General features: G+C 38.8%; 2 protein-coding genes across 3 annotated transcripts in view; one reads left to right on the top strand and one right to left on the bottom strand.

Annotated features, from left to right (window-relative positions):
* Nucleotides 1-6249: 6249 nt before the first annotated feature.
* On the bottom strand, nucleotides 6250-12321 carry SLC7A13 (solute carrier family 7 (anionic amino acid transporter), member 13). The gene is made up of 4 exons (XM_010575836.1): nucleotides 11598-12321; nucleotides 9300-9431; nucleotides 7244-7608; nucleotides 6250-6495 (listed from the first exon to the last, which is right to left on the bottom strand). Exons 1-4 carry the CDS (start codon nucleotides 12319-12321, stop codon nucleotides 6250-6252), a joined length of 1467 nt encoding a protein of 488 aa, XP_010574138.1.
* Nucleotides 12322-17481: 5160 nt separating this feature from the next.
* The window catches only part of LRRCC1 (leucine rich repeat and coiled-coil centrosomal protein 1), a 20537-nt gene continuing 20338 nt past the window's right edge, over nucleotides 17482-17680 (top strand). For both annotated transcript variants that reach the window (XM_010575835.1, XM_010575834.1), the window contains exon 1: nucleotides 17482-17593. In XM_010575835.1, coding sequence (XP_010574137.1) covers nucleotides 17535-17593 — 59 coding nt within the window. In that variant the 5' untranslated portion in view covers nucleotides 17482-17534. The remainder of the gene's footprint in view (nucleotides 17594-17680) is intronic.

Below are 17680 nucleotides of genomic sequence, written 5' to 3'. Positions count from 1 at the left end.
CAAAAAGGGATTAAGAAACAATGAGAGAACTAAAAGTTATTCTCATGTTTCCTGAATATATTCTTATTTTTAACAAGTTCTGAATGAACATATTGAGCCTAGCAATATAATTTATATCTATATAAATCTATCAGATTTAGGCTGAATTGCTTCAATATTCAGGTCCAGGATCTTGCTGTATCTTTATCTGGTAAATTAAAAAGACAATTAGTAATATTTTGCTCTGCATCAAGTCAAACAATTTCCATTTGGCTAAGCTAAAATATCCAAGTTACAGCTATCATTCATGGTTGGTTTTGCGTCATTAACTGTCTGCTGTTAGAAAGGATTCAGGGAGAAATCACAGCCAGTTCTCCCGTTGTGGAGAGAGAACTGAAACCAGGTCTTCAGAGGAGGCCTAAGCATCACTGCCAATGCGCCACAGAGAAGCAGGACCTCACTGAAGCTCAGTTCAGTCGACCTTTCACGACAACTGGGGACCACTTCTCATAGTCACCGGCAACAAAATTCATCTAATAGTGTGCTACCACCAGCAAGGGGGCAGTGGTTTTGGCTATTACACATATGACCATAACTTTTGCAGAGCACGTAGTTTGCTTCTGCCCAGCTGATCACAGAATCGTGATATTTTCAGGCTCTGTGCTCTGTCATCTTAATTTTGTTTTGCCATTTTCCATTTTAGTCATGTATAAACTTTCTCAGCAATAGCTCCATTTTTACAGACCATTGACAGGCACATGAAAGAGGGTAGAATCAAGGTCTGATCTCTGTGGGGCTGCTTTGGAGACTCTTTTCACAGGTTAAGCTGAGATCTCATTTGCCAGTTTCTAAAGCATTTCATGTGTGTCATGTTGATTTTGTCATCTTCGGGATATTTCATAAGACTTTTCGCATCTCGTTTCACGTAAAGAACTTTGAGTATTATTACGCATCAACATTGTTATCCTTTAATCAACCAAAATTACAGAAAATATAATGTGAAGCTGGTTTGATAGGATTATTTTCCATAAACACAAATGAACTGGAATTAATTATGCTACTCTCTTTTAACTCTTTATTAATTCAGTTTTGTATTAGCTGTTCCATTATTTTTCCAAGGATTTATGTCACACTGACAAGCCTACAATTATTTGGGTCACCTCTTTTATTCTCTTTAAATATTGGCATGTTAACTTTCTTTTGCTCTCCCCAAACTTGCCCTGTGTTGCAAGAGTTATTGAAAATCAACATTCATAGTCAAGCTCCTCAACGGTGCCTTTAAAGCTGTCAGATACAGCTTATCCAAAACTGCTAATTGAAAAATGTTTAATTTCCTGTTCCAAACCAGAACAGAAACAGCTTCAAAGTTCCTGAAGCACATACAGCTCTTCCTGCTCCAAATCAAGCCAGTAAGAACTGGGAATGCTCAGGGTTCCTCATCACTTGGAATAAGTCGTAGAGAGCAAGGACAAGAATAATTTCTGACTGCAATCCAGAAAAGAAGGTGACAAGCAAGGTGACAAGTGAATACTCTTTGACCCGTAAGTTGTTAAAACACAATTGTTTCTGTTTTAGCAGATGTGGAAACTGAGATGTGGGGAACCTTAGCAATGCCCACAGTGCACATATCAAACCTAAGATGAGAAGTCAGAACGTCTGAGTCCCTCCATGCCTAACAGCTATAGGCAGCTCCTCACATATCCTCCCCTGTGTAAACCAGAGGTTCCAACCAAAAATCACCACATCGAAGCACAAACAAAAATGTACAATTGTTTATTATTAGTCAATTATCTTTTTATTGGAATCACAGTTAACAATAAGTATGAAAAAAGAAGTAAATCAATTAATTGCTGATTTTTTTAATTTCTTCTGTACAATTGCTGGGTTTTGCCGAGTGAGAAAATTTCACTTTTGCAGAGTGAAATTTTTTTGTAAAGCAGTTAGCACACATGGAGTTACCATGATGTATAACTACAAGTAATTTTTAAAATAAGACTGATTATCATTTTTTTTCATGTTGTATTTTTATGGAGATAATGGCAAAAAAAAAAAAGTAATGCAGACATACATACAAATATTGTGTTACAAACCCAGAAAAACAGCTAGGGACGTTACATGCCAAACTGCGCCAGTACAGTATCGAAAAACAAATATCCACATTTTAAGTTTATTTGTTGTAAGGCTGAACTTCTGCATTATGCAAGTATGCATGAGCTTAAAAGAACTACGAAATCAAAGGTAAAAACATATATTAAGAAGTTAAATAAATGTCTGATATAGTCTAGTACTAAAACAGTCACACTTCTATATAGCATCTTCTGAGATATGTTCAAGTAGGAAAGCAGCTGAGACCAACTAGTGTCACTGAAAACAAGCTATAATGTTAAAATATGGAATTGCTCTTGGCCAGAGTAGCTAATACGAATTATAAATTTGAATTCTGTTCCTTTATGCTTAGTGCCAGGAAATGTGGAATGATCCAGCAACAATAAGAAATCTATATAAATTGAATACTGTATTTGCTTCTTTGTGATTTAGCATTCTAAAACACTCAGGCAAAAGAAAGGCTGCATTAAGAGAACATCAAGTGACTCATATTCAGAAGATAGGCAATACCATATCCGAGATTGCTTTTATAATGCTAATTCAGCTCAGCTGTGTGAGTCCCTTTCCAAATAGTGGGTCATTTAATGAGAGCATTCTTTCTCAGAAGACCTCTATCTCACTCAGATCTGAGAATACGTCAACAGCTTGTGTTGAAGAAGACGCTAAATGTGAGGTAGCTAATCCCTCATTTGCTGTAGAAATGGAATTTGAAGTAGTGAATGAGGTGGCATTTGCAGAAGGGTTGCTGGATTAAGAAATTTTAATATTGCCCAGAAGAATTCAAACTTCTCTTTCCCTATAAAATTCCAAGGTCATACTGGAATCACTTAAACCAACATTTTTTTAAATTTTCATTAATTGTCTTTTCCTCATTATCTAAATCCCATCTTAAATCCTCATGGCTTGATTTGGTGGAATTTTAAACTCTCATAGTTGTAATTTAACATATCATAGACTATAGGTCTTAAAGGAATTGCAGCTACCCACAGTTAGTCAGAAGTTGAGTTACAGGATACCTGCTATTCATGTAAACCAAAATGACTGTGATGATTTGTACTTGTTTGGTTTTTACTATTCTTGGAACTTAATTCCAGGAGACTATAGGCACTCTGAACTTATTAATTACTATGAAAAATCAGGTCCAAGGTACCTCAGCTTAGGCACCCAAACTTAGTGAACAATTTTGGCCATACTTCTTTTGTTTCCATCTAAGAGATGTGGAAGAACTGAAATCTGTATATAGTGGCTGCATATCCATACAAGGTCTATGTTCACCAGTTCTCCAGCTCTTTGCCCTGCTTCCTAAGTTAAAGAAACATCCATAGCTGGACCTGAATCTCCATCAAAGGTTCTCCATTGAGGTACTTGATCTGAATTGAAGGATCTCAGGGAACATCACAAAATACATTTGTTGTGCAACCTACACATCAGCTTAATTCACTTTCCACAAAGCAAAGATGATACCACTCATTCAGCTCATGAGAGTAAAGACAAATTAATGGTTGTTTGTGAAATGCTCAGATGCTGACGTGAAGAACACCATAGAAAAGTCTGTAAGAAATTAATAATGTCTATCAAAAACAGCATCTGAGCAGAGAGTGATAAAAAAAAGTCCAAGGTCACACAATGAAAGTGGAAGAAAATAGTGAATTATCTGGGCACCATCCATTCTATCCAATAAATGAGGTAATGGTATACTGAAAGAATAGTTTATGATCTGATAATCAAAGGCCGTTGTAAGGTGCTTTCACAAAGGGAGCAGGTTAAGTTTGCATGAGCAGTTTTAATTCTGAGCTCTTCTAACTGTTCTTGTCTTTGCTGATCCTTTGGCAATAACCATTGAAACTGTGGGGTATGTGCGTGCCTGTTTATGTGCCACTTCCTAGATTTTTGTTAAAAGAAAAACTATCATCTACTTCGTATTGCAAAAAGATACACAGATGCAATTTATTTCATATTACATTTCATTGGGACTTTTGAGTTCCCTAATTTGTTGAAACTGCTAAATCTCTAAATTCAAAGTTTGTATGATTAACAGATACATGCTCCAATTACCCAAACATACCCTGACGTATGTCTTCACTAGGTACCCAACTCCTTATGGAATTCAAGTGTATAAACAAGCTCAAGTAGATCTACTAACAAGAAATTACATAGAAATTACACATCTAGTTGAGCAACATCCTGCCGATGTCTGCTTTTTCTAACCGTGTGGTCTACAACACAGTATTATTGTCCCATATGCTTTTTTTTTCTTATGACTTCCGTTTTTATTTACATATTAAAATATGGGTTTAAATAAGTGACTCAAGGTCAGTTGAAAATCTGTGGCACTGCCAGGCACCATACCTGCATTTACAAATCCCTGATTGGTGCTTTAGTCTCAGTAAAATCCTTCCTTCCTTTTAATACTCACTCGAATTCAGTTCTTAAAATATTACTCCATAACATTTTGTTGAGTCTTGTGATTTTTTAAATTTATATAGCAAGAGAAATGCTTTTGCGATAGCACTATTGAGTGAAATTAAACATTGATTCCTGCCTTGCTTTCAGCAGGATCCAGTCTCCAGCTCAGCTGTATTCACTTCACTCCTCGCTTGCAAGGACAGCATTTTAAGAGGTCTAATTTTTACTTCAAATTTCCATTCCATGTACATCACCAGCTGTCAGAAAAGCCACCTTCTTTATGTACTTGTTTTCATTTGAGGGTTTGTTCCAGTGCAAAGTCAAATCCTCCTAAACCTTCAACTGGTTCCCAGCACTGTCGGTGGGTACCCTGTACTTTGGGTAGCTATGTATAAAGTATCTATCATTCTGACCTCTTGATACATCAGAGAATTGAATCTTCCAGCAAGAATTCTTTTCATTCTACTGTATGTGTTATAATACAATGCTCTGTAAAACTATTTCTCTCCCCAATACAACATCCAGCAACTCAGAATATCACGGTGTGAGAGAGATGTTAGTCTGGAGCCATCTACTGGTTGTGTTACCAAGCTTTAATAGATTTGAAAAACCACTTTACACATGTAATTTGACTGTAATTATAAAAAATAACACCATATATATTAATAGATTAATCATTTAAGTATGTGATGTTTCTTGTGTACTGGTTCCTTGTTTTTAAGTTTAAATACTCAGTGAACTTAATATGGCCCAATTAGCAAAATAAAAAAGAGTTTATTTATCTTGCTTTCACAAACAAAATAAAAATGGAGCAGAGGGGGCCTAAAAAAGCCCTTATTTCTCAATAACACTGAAAAGAAACCAGGGAATAAGGTAATATTAATGTTAAGATGTCAACAATTGAGTAAAATAATCCACACATCTTTAGTTTTATTGCTGTGACAAAGAGGAGAAACAATTCTTATTGACTTATTTGATGTTTTGTAATATTTCACCCTGAATTGGTATGTGTTGTTCTAAAGTAGCTAAGATGCACCATGTACGGTTCTCTTGGGATTAAGAAAGGTCTCAGTCAATTTTATGATATTCTTCAAAGGTTTTTATTAAAAATAAATTCAGACAAAAAATGTAGCACATGAACAGAAGTATAAAGCCTTTAAAACCAGAAGTTCTAATAAACCAGCTACTATGAACTAAAAATAATCGAGACAATTTAGTTTGGAGACCAAAAGTATACTTACATAATAATGCTATTAAGTATGTATTTACTCATTTATTATATTATAATATTGATAATTATTTGTGCTGTAATTTAGTCTTATTTCTATTATTGCAAAAATATATGCAACTTTTAACTGCGTCTTCAGGAGCAAGAGAGTGTGTTTTACAGATTCTACCAGATTAAGAGAGATTCTTTGCACCTATTAAAAAAGTATACATACACATCTACATATATGTATGTATACACACAGACACACACAAATACATACATATTAACTCATTATGCTAATGTCTATACATACATATGCATATATGTATCTATACATGCATGTATATATAAATGCATATATGTATATACATGTATATATGTATGCATACATGTATATTCATCTATATATGTATATACATATACACACATGCATGCACACGCATACACGCCTATATATCACACCTAACATCTAAACTGTATCTTCTACAATCTTGGTTAAACAAAATCCTCTGTTGGCTGTTAGTTGTACTGGGATTAAACATTTGCCATTATTCACATTTGCCCTCAGCAGATCCATCAGCAGGACAGACTTCCAGCAGGAGCTGTAAGTGGCAAGTAATTTTATCAAGAAATGCAAAATGCAATTTAAAATGTATAAAAGGCAGATAAACAATAAGACTTCCCAGCATAAACAGGAAAGCATAAACATACTGCAAGTTTGGAGACCAGACTATGGGAGCTAAAACTAAGAAGAAAGACACTGCCACCATCACAAATGGAACTGGTAGAAACACCTGCGAGAGAAAGAAAAAAACTGGTTTAGGAAATAAATTGACCAACTGTGATTTTATGCCTTGTTCGTAAGAGTAATAATGTGTTCTTTGCCACACTAGAGTACCATTTCTCATGCTGCTGCAATCTCACCCAGGACGAGATTCATCTGACTTCAAATTGCCTACAAGATAGGCATCTTTTCTAAAATACTTGTTCAGGCTAGCATCAAGGGGGAGAGATAGGCAGTACCTGAAAAGCATCTGTCCACATATGATATTATGGGCTCCTAAAAGAAATGCAGGGTTGGGTGCCTAGAAGAAGCCTTCACAGTAAGCATATGCTTCTAACCCAGCTTTCTGACAGCTAGATTGAGAGGAAATTAAACCTATCCTTAATGTGTGTGGTTGTGTCAGGAAAGATGACAGTAGATCAAGGTTTAATTAACTGCATCGCCAGCCCGGATCCCACACTGTTCTGGTTACTGCTCCACACTAGTATGGTTTCACATTGTTTGCACATCTCCCCCATTCTGCATATATCTACCTCTTGTTTTCAAGTGCAAGCTCTCTGGGGCAGAGACCATCTGTTTGTTTCTTTTCCTTCTACAGTGAAGCAAAGTTTTTGAATAAGGCTCTAAACATGGTGATTATTATTTGTATTTTTGTGCTGACTATCCACTTTTGACTTGCACTTTTTCCGTAACTTTTGCATGCTACCCACAACTCAAAAAAAAAAAAGGAAAATATTTTGTAACTTATTTCCATTTACTTTGTATGGTCGATGTAGATGAGGTTCCCGGTATCGAAGTACAATCAGGCTTGCACAAGTCAATCCAATCATAAGCCAGGCAGAAAATCCAAAGTAATTTGTTAACGTAATAAGGTCAGAGGGGATGATAAAAATGGATGCAATGGTGGTTGAAAAAATCATGGCTGGTGCTGGAGTACAGGAGTGGACATTAAGCATGGATATTAAAACAGGTAAATGTCCTGACTGACTTCCAGCATAGCTTAATCGACCTAGTGTGAACATGCTGCTGTTGAGGGCACCAAATATTGAGACAGCAACAGAGAGAGGAATGATCCAGGCAACAGAGGGGATCACTCGATCAGCCCAAGTGACTGCCACAGCAACTGCAAGAAAGCAAAGCATTAGTGTAGCGTAGGTACCATGTCCTGAATTACTGACAGACTCAACAGAAATGAAACTTAAAATACAAGAAACACCTATTATTTACCAGCAATGCCTGTTTTTTTGTTACAGTAGTCAAACATGACTAATCTAATCTTAAGGGTATTTAATTCAGGAGCTAAAAATTTCCGGGGGGGATGACAGCAAGAAGGAGTGCTGCCTGCCAGAGCAAGCTGGGTAAACCTGCTGGGGCCAATACCACGGTAATGGACTGCCCAGCGGGAGCAAGCTGCATCTCACCGCCATGAATCACAAACATACACGGACGGGCAAGGCCATGCGGGGAAAGAAAATGAACGCATTGGTCCCCGGCGTGACCACAGTAGTGACATGATCTACTGTTATGAGGAAACTGCCAACATGAGTGCATGTACGTGCGGAGACGGGTCAGCGAGTGTGTTATTAATGAGGTTTTGCTTTGGGTGGAACTGGGAAATGTGAAAGATTATTTCTGAACAAGAGATATTCAAGATTGCTTGGAAATTATCTATAGCCCATATGGTAGCGAGGACTAATATTTAGTGGGTCTATAACCAACTGCCATGAGGAATATAGGTCTTGCAGGGACCTGCACAGCATAGGAAGTTATCAGAGATGGGGAAAACATCCCCCCCCTCCAAAAAAAAAAAAAAGTAGTGAAAGAACAAGAACTGCAGCAATGCAATGTTTGAAAAAAGAGCTATAATTTTAAGGTTATCTCCTCAGCTGACATAGATAAGCACAGCTTCCCTCGTACATTTGGAGCTGGTCATGCCAGCTGGGCAGCTGCTATTCATGAATACTCTGGTATTCTCTGCCTTTCATTGTAGGATGGGTCTGCAAATGTATGTATGCATCCCTCCCAGCAGATAGCCTGACAATGGCTGAGCGCTAATACAAGGTGCTGAGTGATAGCTACACTGCTCCCATTTATGTTATTGAGCTGTTTTCACAGTAAAAAAAATAATTGATCTATTCAAATGAGGTATGTTTTTTGCCACTCCTGGAGTCAAGGTCTGACAGCTCAGTCTCATTACAGTGGTATTTAAAAGGTGCTGTTTGGACAATCAGGGAGAAATACAGCTCCTCTTGGACCTTTTCGTGGATAGCTTATTGGTACAGGATTTGAGAGAAGCTTCACATACTTTGGACTTTTGTATAGGCTCTTCTAAGGAATCACCATATTTATCATGAATAACCCATACAAACGGGCTACATTTTTGTATCCATGGTCTTTTCTATACTACTTATCACAGTAGTCTTGTCCACCTCCTAAACAGTAATGCCTTTAGCCTGAGACACCATGAGATAGGTAAGGAAGGAGGAGAGAGGATTAAAACTACAGGAAAACAAAGGCCTTCTCTATACTCAAGAGAGACCTGATCTTCACCCGATTTTCCAGGTTTTAATACACTGATTTCTTTTTAGACAGTGCAGGTGTAAGCCAACATTTTCAACACCTAGTAACATCTGTCTGCACTCAGTCCAACTTGTGCCATCCAGTAATATTAAACAAGAATTCTCTGTTAAAACTTAGAATGAAACCCAAACTTCCTGACTGTGAAGTTAGATGAGCAGAAGTAATCCAGTAAATTGACATCAGATGGGTATGCTAATGGACCACACCTTTTTATTAAAAAAATCAAATCCATACCTGAAGAGACAATTTCCTTAGGTGTGAGGACAGTCAGATATGAGATGTTCACCAGTAAATAAAAAACAATTACTGCAGGAACAGCAGTCATCACAGTTAAGGGGATATTTCTGCTAGGGTTTTTCATCTCTTCTGAAAAATACAATTTAAAAAGACTAATAAAGCAAGCAGTGTAGCTTCTGCAAGTGTGTTTCAGTAGTGAATCTGCACAGAGCTTGACAAGACTGATACCAAAGTCCTGCCCTAACCCCTAATCATGGCTGCTAAGCTATGCTGGTTGTGAGGTCCTACAGTGGTTCTCAAACAGTTTATTATCAAAGAAGCCTAATCAATTTTCGTTTTTTTCTTTTTTTTTTATCCCTATTTAGAATCTATCTTTTTAACTATCTTGGAAGTAGGGATGGATGGATGTCTGATAGACTGATAAAAAAATGACAAAAGGACTGCTAACTTTGATCTGATTAAACACAGATTTGACTTACATTAGAAAATTGATTTGGTAAGAAATATTCAAGTAGCCATACTTTCAAAAGCAAAAGATGGGGCTGGTTTCCAGAACCCTAATAATTCATCCTCATCTCAGTCAAAAAGGGTCTTTTTCATCTCTTTCACTCCTTCATCCCTCCCCTCTCACTCCCTCTCCACTCCTCGCTTCCTTTCCGCATTTACAGAAGCCTTCCTGAGTATTGCCAACCAATAACTCACAAGGGGCAAGAAGTGAAAAGTCAAATGTGCAGCTTACTTAAGCTCTTTTTAGGAGACAGAAATCCCCTTCCTCCCTCAAATATAATTTCTGTCTCCTGCCCAGAACTTCAGCTTTGAGCCTGCCCCAGCGCCGGCTGTAGTGCACAGAGCCAGAGGGACTGAATGAGCACAACAGCAGAATTCAGATACGGATTATCGGAGAATGTGGGATTCAATTCAAATGTAAGAAATACACTTGGTAGTTTTGAGCCCAGAAGAGGACAATCACCAAAACTGCCAATTTAAATTTATCTTTCCATTTGTTTTGTTGTTCGTTACAGTCCTGCTGTCCAGCTGGCACCTGATGCTTTAGCTGAAGCTCACAGGAATTAAGTTATTGCCGAAGAATAGGAAATTCAGTTCAGAAGGGGACTATTGCATAGGTTGCATCTGTCTAAACAGCTGTGCTGCCTAGTGTATGGTATTTATTACTACTGCTAACTGATCAGAAAATAAATTATATTTTACCAATAATTTTGTATTTTCTCAGGTTTACAAAGCTAAATGCTTGCCTCTAAGGAAATCCTAAGATTTCAAAATTATACTTTGCTGATCTATATCACCTTTTTTATTGCAGCATATTGTTAACACTGGAATAGCTGGATTGAAATAATAACAGTCATTTTTTTAAACATTAACCCAATTTTCACACTGTTCTCACCATTGAACTTTGTGTTATGCATTTCACACATTCAGTTTATTTAATGTTTTACATGTGATAGAGGTCAGTGGATAAATAGGGTTAAAGATATAAAAGCAACATCCACTTGCTTACAACTTAATTCTATAAATCTGATGATACTATAAAACACTATTAATTTAACGTGACACGCATAACTAACATTATGAACATTATCTCTGCAGCTTTCATGAAAAACTGCTCTACTTATTACTGCCACGTGTGTCATCAGATACAGAATAGGATAAGTAAATGGATATTCAAAAAGGTTTTGAATGTTTAAAATTGAGCACAAGTTATATGAAAGGATTTATACCACTTTCTTTAGATTCTTCCTCACCTTCTGTGCAAAACTATTTTTCCAGGGAAGTGACTAGTGATCATCCTGTATATCCCATAAAGTTACTGTATTTTAACACAATTCAAAATGAATTTGTCCATGTACAAACCAGCCACATAACCTCAGAGAAGGTACAGATATTTAAGTACAAATTAATCGTCTTTTTTATTTGGTCCTTACTGTGCACATAGTTTGGCACAGATATCCTAATCCTTTTCTAAAAATGCACTGACACTGACATTGAGAAAGACAAAATGCAACTTTTTAAGGTATGAAAAAATTTGTTTATGCATGAGATTTTAAATTAACTATTTTGATTTCTCTTGTACTCCTCTGGAAATGTCAGCCTCATTCTGGAGATTGCACAAGAAGCAAGAAACCTCCCTGGGGAGGAACAACGCCTCTTCTGCCAGCTCCAACAAACACAGTACTCGCATAAAACCCTATGGTCTTGAAGGAGAGACAAGTTCTACCAAGATGAGCTGACATACATAAGAACAGCAACTGCAGAACAACATCTAAAGGAGTGAGATACCTGCCATATAATTGAGGGACCACCAGCCCCCGTACGCGTACAGTCCTTGGAAGAAGGCTTCAGCAACCTGTGACACGTTGGGAATCTCTGAGCTGAACGCGTCCTCAAACCTCGCCAGACTCTCCTTTCTCTTGCCAACGAGGAGAACTATGCCACCGATGGCGATTACAGACAAGGCCATCATCTTCAGCAGAGTGAAAACTGTCTGCACCCACGCAGCCATTTTGACGCTGCGGCCATTCAAAATCCCCAGGGACCAGAGAACTGCCAAGGCCAAGCATTTCTTCAGCACTTCTGGTGCAGGGCAAATGCCGTAGAAGGGCTGGGTGGCGTATTCGGCAAACAGCAAGGCTCGAGCAGCATTTGATGCTGGCTTGGTAAACGTTGACGTCCAGATAAACACGAAGGCAGGTAGGGATCCAAGGCCTCTTTTAATATGGCTGTATTCTCCTCCGGAGAAAGGCAGAGAGGTTCCCAGCTCTGCATAGCAGAGGGAACCCATCAGAGAAACCAGCCCAGACGCAGTCCAGATAATTAGTGCGACGCCGATGTTGAGTAAGGAATGCTTTAACACCCCTGTGGGAGACACAAAGATCCCTGCCCCAACAATTGATCCTATAATAAAACTTACCCCATCAAAATAACCTATATTTCTTTTGAGTTGCATCTTGGCCTTTTCTTTTCTTTTTACGTCTTTGGGATCATCGCTTTTTCCTTTTCCCATTTTTTTCTGTTTCTTTCACAGCAGATTATATGACTTCGGAGACTGGATTACATGTATTTCCCTTTCACTTTGTTGTTAGCAGACTGTCACTTGCTAGTGAAATGTTATGGGAAGCCTGGCTTAATCATTCAGAAAAGAGAGCATACTTTGGGTTTTGGTGTCTTCTGTGTGAAGATGATTAACCAAATACTTCAAGAAACACTGGCAAATCATGTACATGTTGGTTTAATATGTACTGCAGAAATTATTTAGGTCTGGAGGTATTTTTAAAGAAAATGACATAACAAATAATGCACAGTAAATGCTCATTTCTCGGCTGATTTTCATCAACAGATTTCAATTTTTTTTATGTATGTCTTCAGGGACAACTGCAAGAGGTGGGTAAATGTGACCTCTGCATCAGACCTAGGGAAAGGGGAAGAGTATGGCAGCATGAAGAAAGAAATCAGCCCTCCTTATGTTATTGAGAGTGGCATGCGCATTAGTTGAACAGCCTGGTACTACTCTTCCACTGTCAATACATAAAATGGACAGTGATAAGCAGAAATCACCAGTATGTTTCGTCAAATACTCATCAGTCACCGGGTATACTGGAGTTTGTTTATACTTTGCTCATGAAACACTGCCCAAAAAAGAAAATTACCAGTTTATTCCCAGTTTTTCTTGAGCACTCATCATTATAGTAGTACCTAAGCACTTCCTAAGCAGGTATTAATCTTCAGAGACTGCTGAGGGGAAGGGGCTGTATCATCATTTCCCTTGTCTGGCTGGGGGCTGTGGAACAGAAAGACAAAGGCTGAAAGTTCCCACCAGTTTGGTGTGTACCCTTTAAGGTGCAGCCACTGATTTTTCTACGTATTTAACAATCTGTGGTATATTTTATGTTCAAAATATGGAAAAGGAGCTTCTCTTCAATCACATGTGGATATACCATTGCCATAGACTTTTGCCCCAAGAAAAATGTATTTATTCTTTTTAAGGGATGTAGAGAAAAATGGGCAGAAAGCTGGAAACTAACTAAAAAAGAAGCTTAGTATATACCTTAGGGGTTGTTAAACACCCAAACTAGTAGCTGTAAAGTTCTTACTTTTTGGCAGTCAAATTGAGGACCCAGTTCTGTCCCAAAGGTCAAAGCTCAGTAAGGCGGCAAACAAAACTCAGGGCTTTTACAGGGCCCAACTTGGAAGACACAGTGGTTCAGATCAGTCCTGAACAGCAGGTTTTTCACTCAAGTACAAAACAAATTCGTCTGAAAAATTTGGTTTATGTAATATGCTATCATGTAAAAGAGCTTTAGTTAAAATAGGCATGTGCACAGACTGTTAGGTTTTAATTTTTTCAATGACTCGGTTAAAGTGGGTTTCCACCACCACAGAAACTATGCAGCATGGTCAGTGACAGAACCCACAGCTCCAGAGCAGCTTTTAACCATAAGACAATTCTTCCATCTTCTGCAAATCACTGCAGCGCTCACTATATACTTTCACCTTCAAAAAACACCAAGTCCTACCACTACAAAAATTCTAGTTCTACACCAAACACACCTCTATTTATAAAAATTAGCATGCATTTTAAATTGCATTTATTCACTTTATAAATTGCAATACGTATTTAAGTTCAAGTATGCATTTACCATGTATTATGAATGATTCATAATAATTAAAATATTTATTCACCAGTATTCGTGAATTGGAAATTAAGTGTGACAAATGTTTTCAATTGTTAAAATATGTAGTTTCCTGTTTTATTTCAGTGCCTTTTCTGAGTCTCCTCTGTGAATGCATACAGGTTTTTTGATATCCAGCAATCTTCCAACTCTTTACTTTGGCTGTTCAACCATGTACAGCTGGATTTGGATTATTATTTTAAAACAAATCAATATTACACTAAATGGCAGCTTAAAGTACAGATGCAATTGATTTTGTTTCGCTGTTCACCCTAAAGTACGTTAATTTCCAGTATAACAAAGGCATTTCCAAAATCTCCCAAGCAGCAGATTAATAAGGATTTTTTACTTCTGACAAAGCTGCCTGATTTCAGAAAACCCCACTGAGATTATTACTTTCTTGTCTGTGCTTTCTGCCTACCTCAGATAAATGTTTCTAGACTTTCAGTGAAATGCTTTGGAGATTTACATAAAGTATGCTTTTCGTTTTGGTGTGTTGTTGCCAGAGTAGGAGGAGGCAAGAGCAGAGATAATGACAACATTCCTACAAATCCAACAAAACCTGACGTTCTGGAAACAGTACACTAACACGAGCATTACCAGGGCAGAACTCAGTAAAACACAGCTAGTTACACAACAACAGGTAGTTTTCAGCCAGACTGCTTTCTTTTTCAATATGTAAGGACAGAGTCTTCTGAAGCACATCATAAATATTCACTTCCCAGGTTTTCTGTAAGATGTCCAACTTCTCCCTCTAGCTGAGAGGATAAATTGCCACAATCTATATGATTATCTCAGGGTCTCATATGTCAATGTCTCCTGCCTCAGACCCAATTATATACTCAATACCTGGTCACATTCACTTTGATGACATTATCCGTAGACTCAACCGCTGAATACAGGGCAAAGATAAATGATTAAAATAACCTAGACACGTTTGTAAGACAAGCCTAAGATTCCCCTGATACGTGGAGTAGACAGAAAGGTTATACCATCATCAAAATAAAATGCCAAAGTACTGTAATTTTTATAGTCAACAGGGAATGACGACATTTCTTTTGAGTGCCAACTACTGAGTTCTCTTTGACAGTAAAATGAGGTCAAGAGAGTGCTATATAACAGCTACGGTTGAAAGCTGAAACTTCAGCTGATCATTTCTAGTTCTCCTACCATTTAGGATTTTCCCTTTTAACTTCCTTTCAAAAATCTTTTACCCTTCAGTGTCAAGTTTTTCATTATCAGCTATCTAATGCTTATCATGACTGATACTTTCAGTCACTGAAGTTTCTCTAGATTTGAGAAATCAATACAGAAAAGTAATAGAAGAATATTTTTGTGGCCTAAAATGTATATGTATTATCTTCTAATTGTAATTAACTGAATTTCAATGTACTTGGATAAGGAGTCTTGATTTCAATCTTGTCAAGTTCTGACTGTACTCACTAGGTCTTTCCTATGATCCACTCATTGATTAGGTGGACTAGAAAGCAGCCCATCTGTCTAAACAAAGTCAGATTTTAAAACATTTATTTAGTTCCTTTTCAATTAACTACATAGTGTTTCAAGCATGGTATTGACTTTTCTTGGCATCATCCCAAATCCTTTAAGGGGAGAAGATGTAGCAAAAATTAGAACCTAATTTGTCTTGCAAAGTTTCAATAAATACTCCTCTGGTTTGTCTCTGAAGAAGCTTCCTACTGCTGACATTCACCAAGGATGAAAAAGCAGAGGAACAAAGGAAAAACCTGAAGAGACCTTCCAGGAAAAAACCAGTCACAGTTAATCTTCCATGGCATACGTCAAGGGACATACTGTATTTAATATGACTGACAAATTTTATTTATAATCCTCCTTTTTTATCCCCTCTTCTTTAGCTCACCTTTTGTTGGGAATATGACATTTCAAAGTACTTTTCTTTGTCTTGCCTTCTGAAAGGAGCTCAACAGCTATTCAAGGATTTCCATAAGTCCCATTAGATAGAAGTCAGTTTACCATCTGCCACACCGGACCCCATGATGTATTCGCAAACTTTTATTTAGCAAATGAGTCTGCACATAGAGGCACATGACAATCTACTGCCTTGGCAATGTTGTTTTCTTCCTGGTGCCCTGCCAAACTTATTATCCATCTGCCTTTTACTAAAAGTCTTACAGATCTATTTGTTTCCTTGGCAGATACATCATTCTACTTTTGCTATTGATCAAGAAACAGACCCCACATAGTAGTCAGCTAATGGCAAACCAAAAAACATGGGGAAAGTCACGGTTCTGTGACAAGCTACGATGTTTGCACTTTCATCCTATACAGCTGTTCATACTAGCCACAGAGTTCACTTCTCCTAAGTATTTCTCTTTGATAAAATACCAATGTAAGTGTGTTTGCATGAGCTGCTGTATACATTCTTTGTTGGGCTGTAATGTGTAAAGTCTGATTGATTTTTTGTAGTAACAGATATTAATAATCAGTGGCTGGTGAGCACGTCCGACAATAGCACCCACCTGTGTAAATGCAGACATTTAAAAGCTAAGTGTCTGGACTTTGTTAGGTTTCCCCTGTAGTAAATAGCAAAACATAGGCTGAGACTCATCCAATCCCAGCAATGGCTGTATGAACTGCCCACTAGAAATGATTTTAGATGGCTAGATGAATCTACCCCTCCTTATATCGGGACAGGCTTGCATTTTCCACACCAAATGCTCAGTGTTGCACTCTAAGCTTATACGGTGCTGCTGTAGTGCCCTGAAAAATAAAGCCATTCATGAAGAAATTGCCAATATGGTACTGTCAAAGGGGTACTACAATAGCACCCATATTAAATAGCACGTACAGTGCCGAGTCCAAGGAAGAAGTCTATTAGGACATCGAGTCCAGCCTCACTGAAACTGTTTAACCAAAATTCACTCTTAGCTACATTTCTCTTCCAAATCCTAGTTGTATTCTAACAGCCAGTGCCTTGTCACTAGTTCTAGTCACATGGAGGCCCTCCCTGGCTGTGCAAGCAGGCCATGCTGAGCAAGATCCCCCAGTCGTGGCCAGCAGAACCCCCCCAGTAGCTCAACACAGGCCTGGGATCTCCCTGCTCTTCAAAACCCGGTGGGAGCCCCAGATTTCACCAAAGAGACCCTGAGCTGGCAGGCCCACAGGCAAGTACTGAACCAACGCTCGAAGTGCTGCCAGGGCTTCCGTGCGTTAGATAACCCCTCTTCTACACAGGGACTCTTTGGCCCCTGCCGAGGCAAGGCCTATCCGAGCCCGTGGCAAGCTCTGAGCCACGACTGGAGTAAACTCTTAATACTGCATCGGCCCTAAAAGAAGTCCAGAGCCCCCAACCGCCTCCCCGAGGACAACGCGCAGCCGCCCCGCACGCCCTCTTCTGCGCGTGCGCCAGGCGAGGGAGCGGGGGGCGGGAATCAAAGCCGGGAGGCGCCGCTTTGCGGCGGGGTTGTCGTCAGGGCTTTGTGCCGCAGCCGTAAAGCACGGCGCGCCGCCGTTGGGAGGCGAGGGAAGTTTGAAGTGAAGTGGCGGCCCGTGTGGGTGAGGCGGCGGTATGGCGGGCGACCGCGACATCCCCGGCGAGCTCAGCCTCATGGATAAGGGCGTTAAGAGGTGAGGAGCTTGCCGGAGGGGCGGGTGCCCCACTGCAGCCGGCGCGGGGAGCTGGGCCCTCGGGGCGAGGGGAGGCCGCGGCTGTGG

This window comes from Haliaeetus leucocephalus, unplaced genomic scaffold (assembly GCF_000737465.1).
Source record: "Haliaeetus leucocephalus isolate CR32 unplaced genomic scaffold, Haliaeetus_leucocephalus-4.0 Scaffold506, whole genome shotgun sequence".
Classification (NCBI taxonomy): Eukaryota; Metazoa; Chordata; class Aves; order Accipitriformes; family Accipitridae; genus Haliaeetus; species Haliaeetus leucocephalus.
Note: the sequence above shows the minus strand (reverse complement) of the source record. Positions and strands in the feature narration are given on the sequence as shown.

Bases quoted from the DNA above. Each gene is read 5' to 3' on its own strand.
- SLC7A13 (XM_010575836.1), bottom strand. From the start codon at position 12,321: ATGGGAAAAGGAAAAAGCGATGATCCCAAAGACGTAAAAAGAAAAGAA. The intron at 7,609-9,299 runs GTATGGATTTGA...GCTTTCTTGCAG, and splicing joins TAAGGAAATTGTCTCTTCAG to TTGCTGTGGCAGTCACTTGG. The intron at 6,496-7,243 runs GTAAATGGAAAT...TTTCTCTCGCAG, and splicing joins ATCTACATCGACCATACAAA to GTGTTTCTACCAGTTCCATT.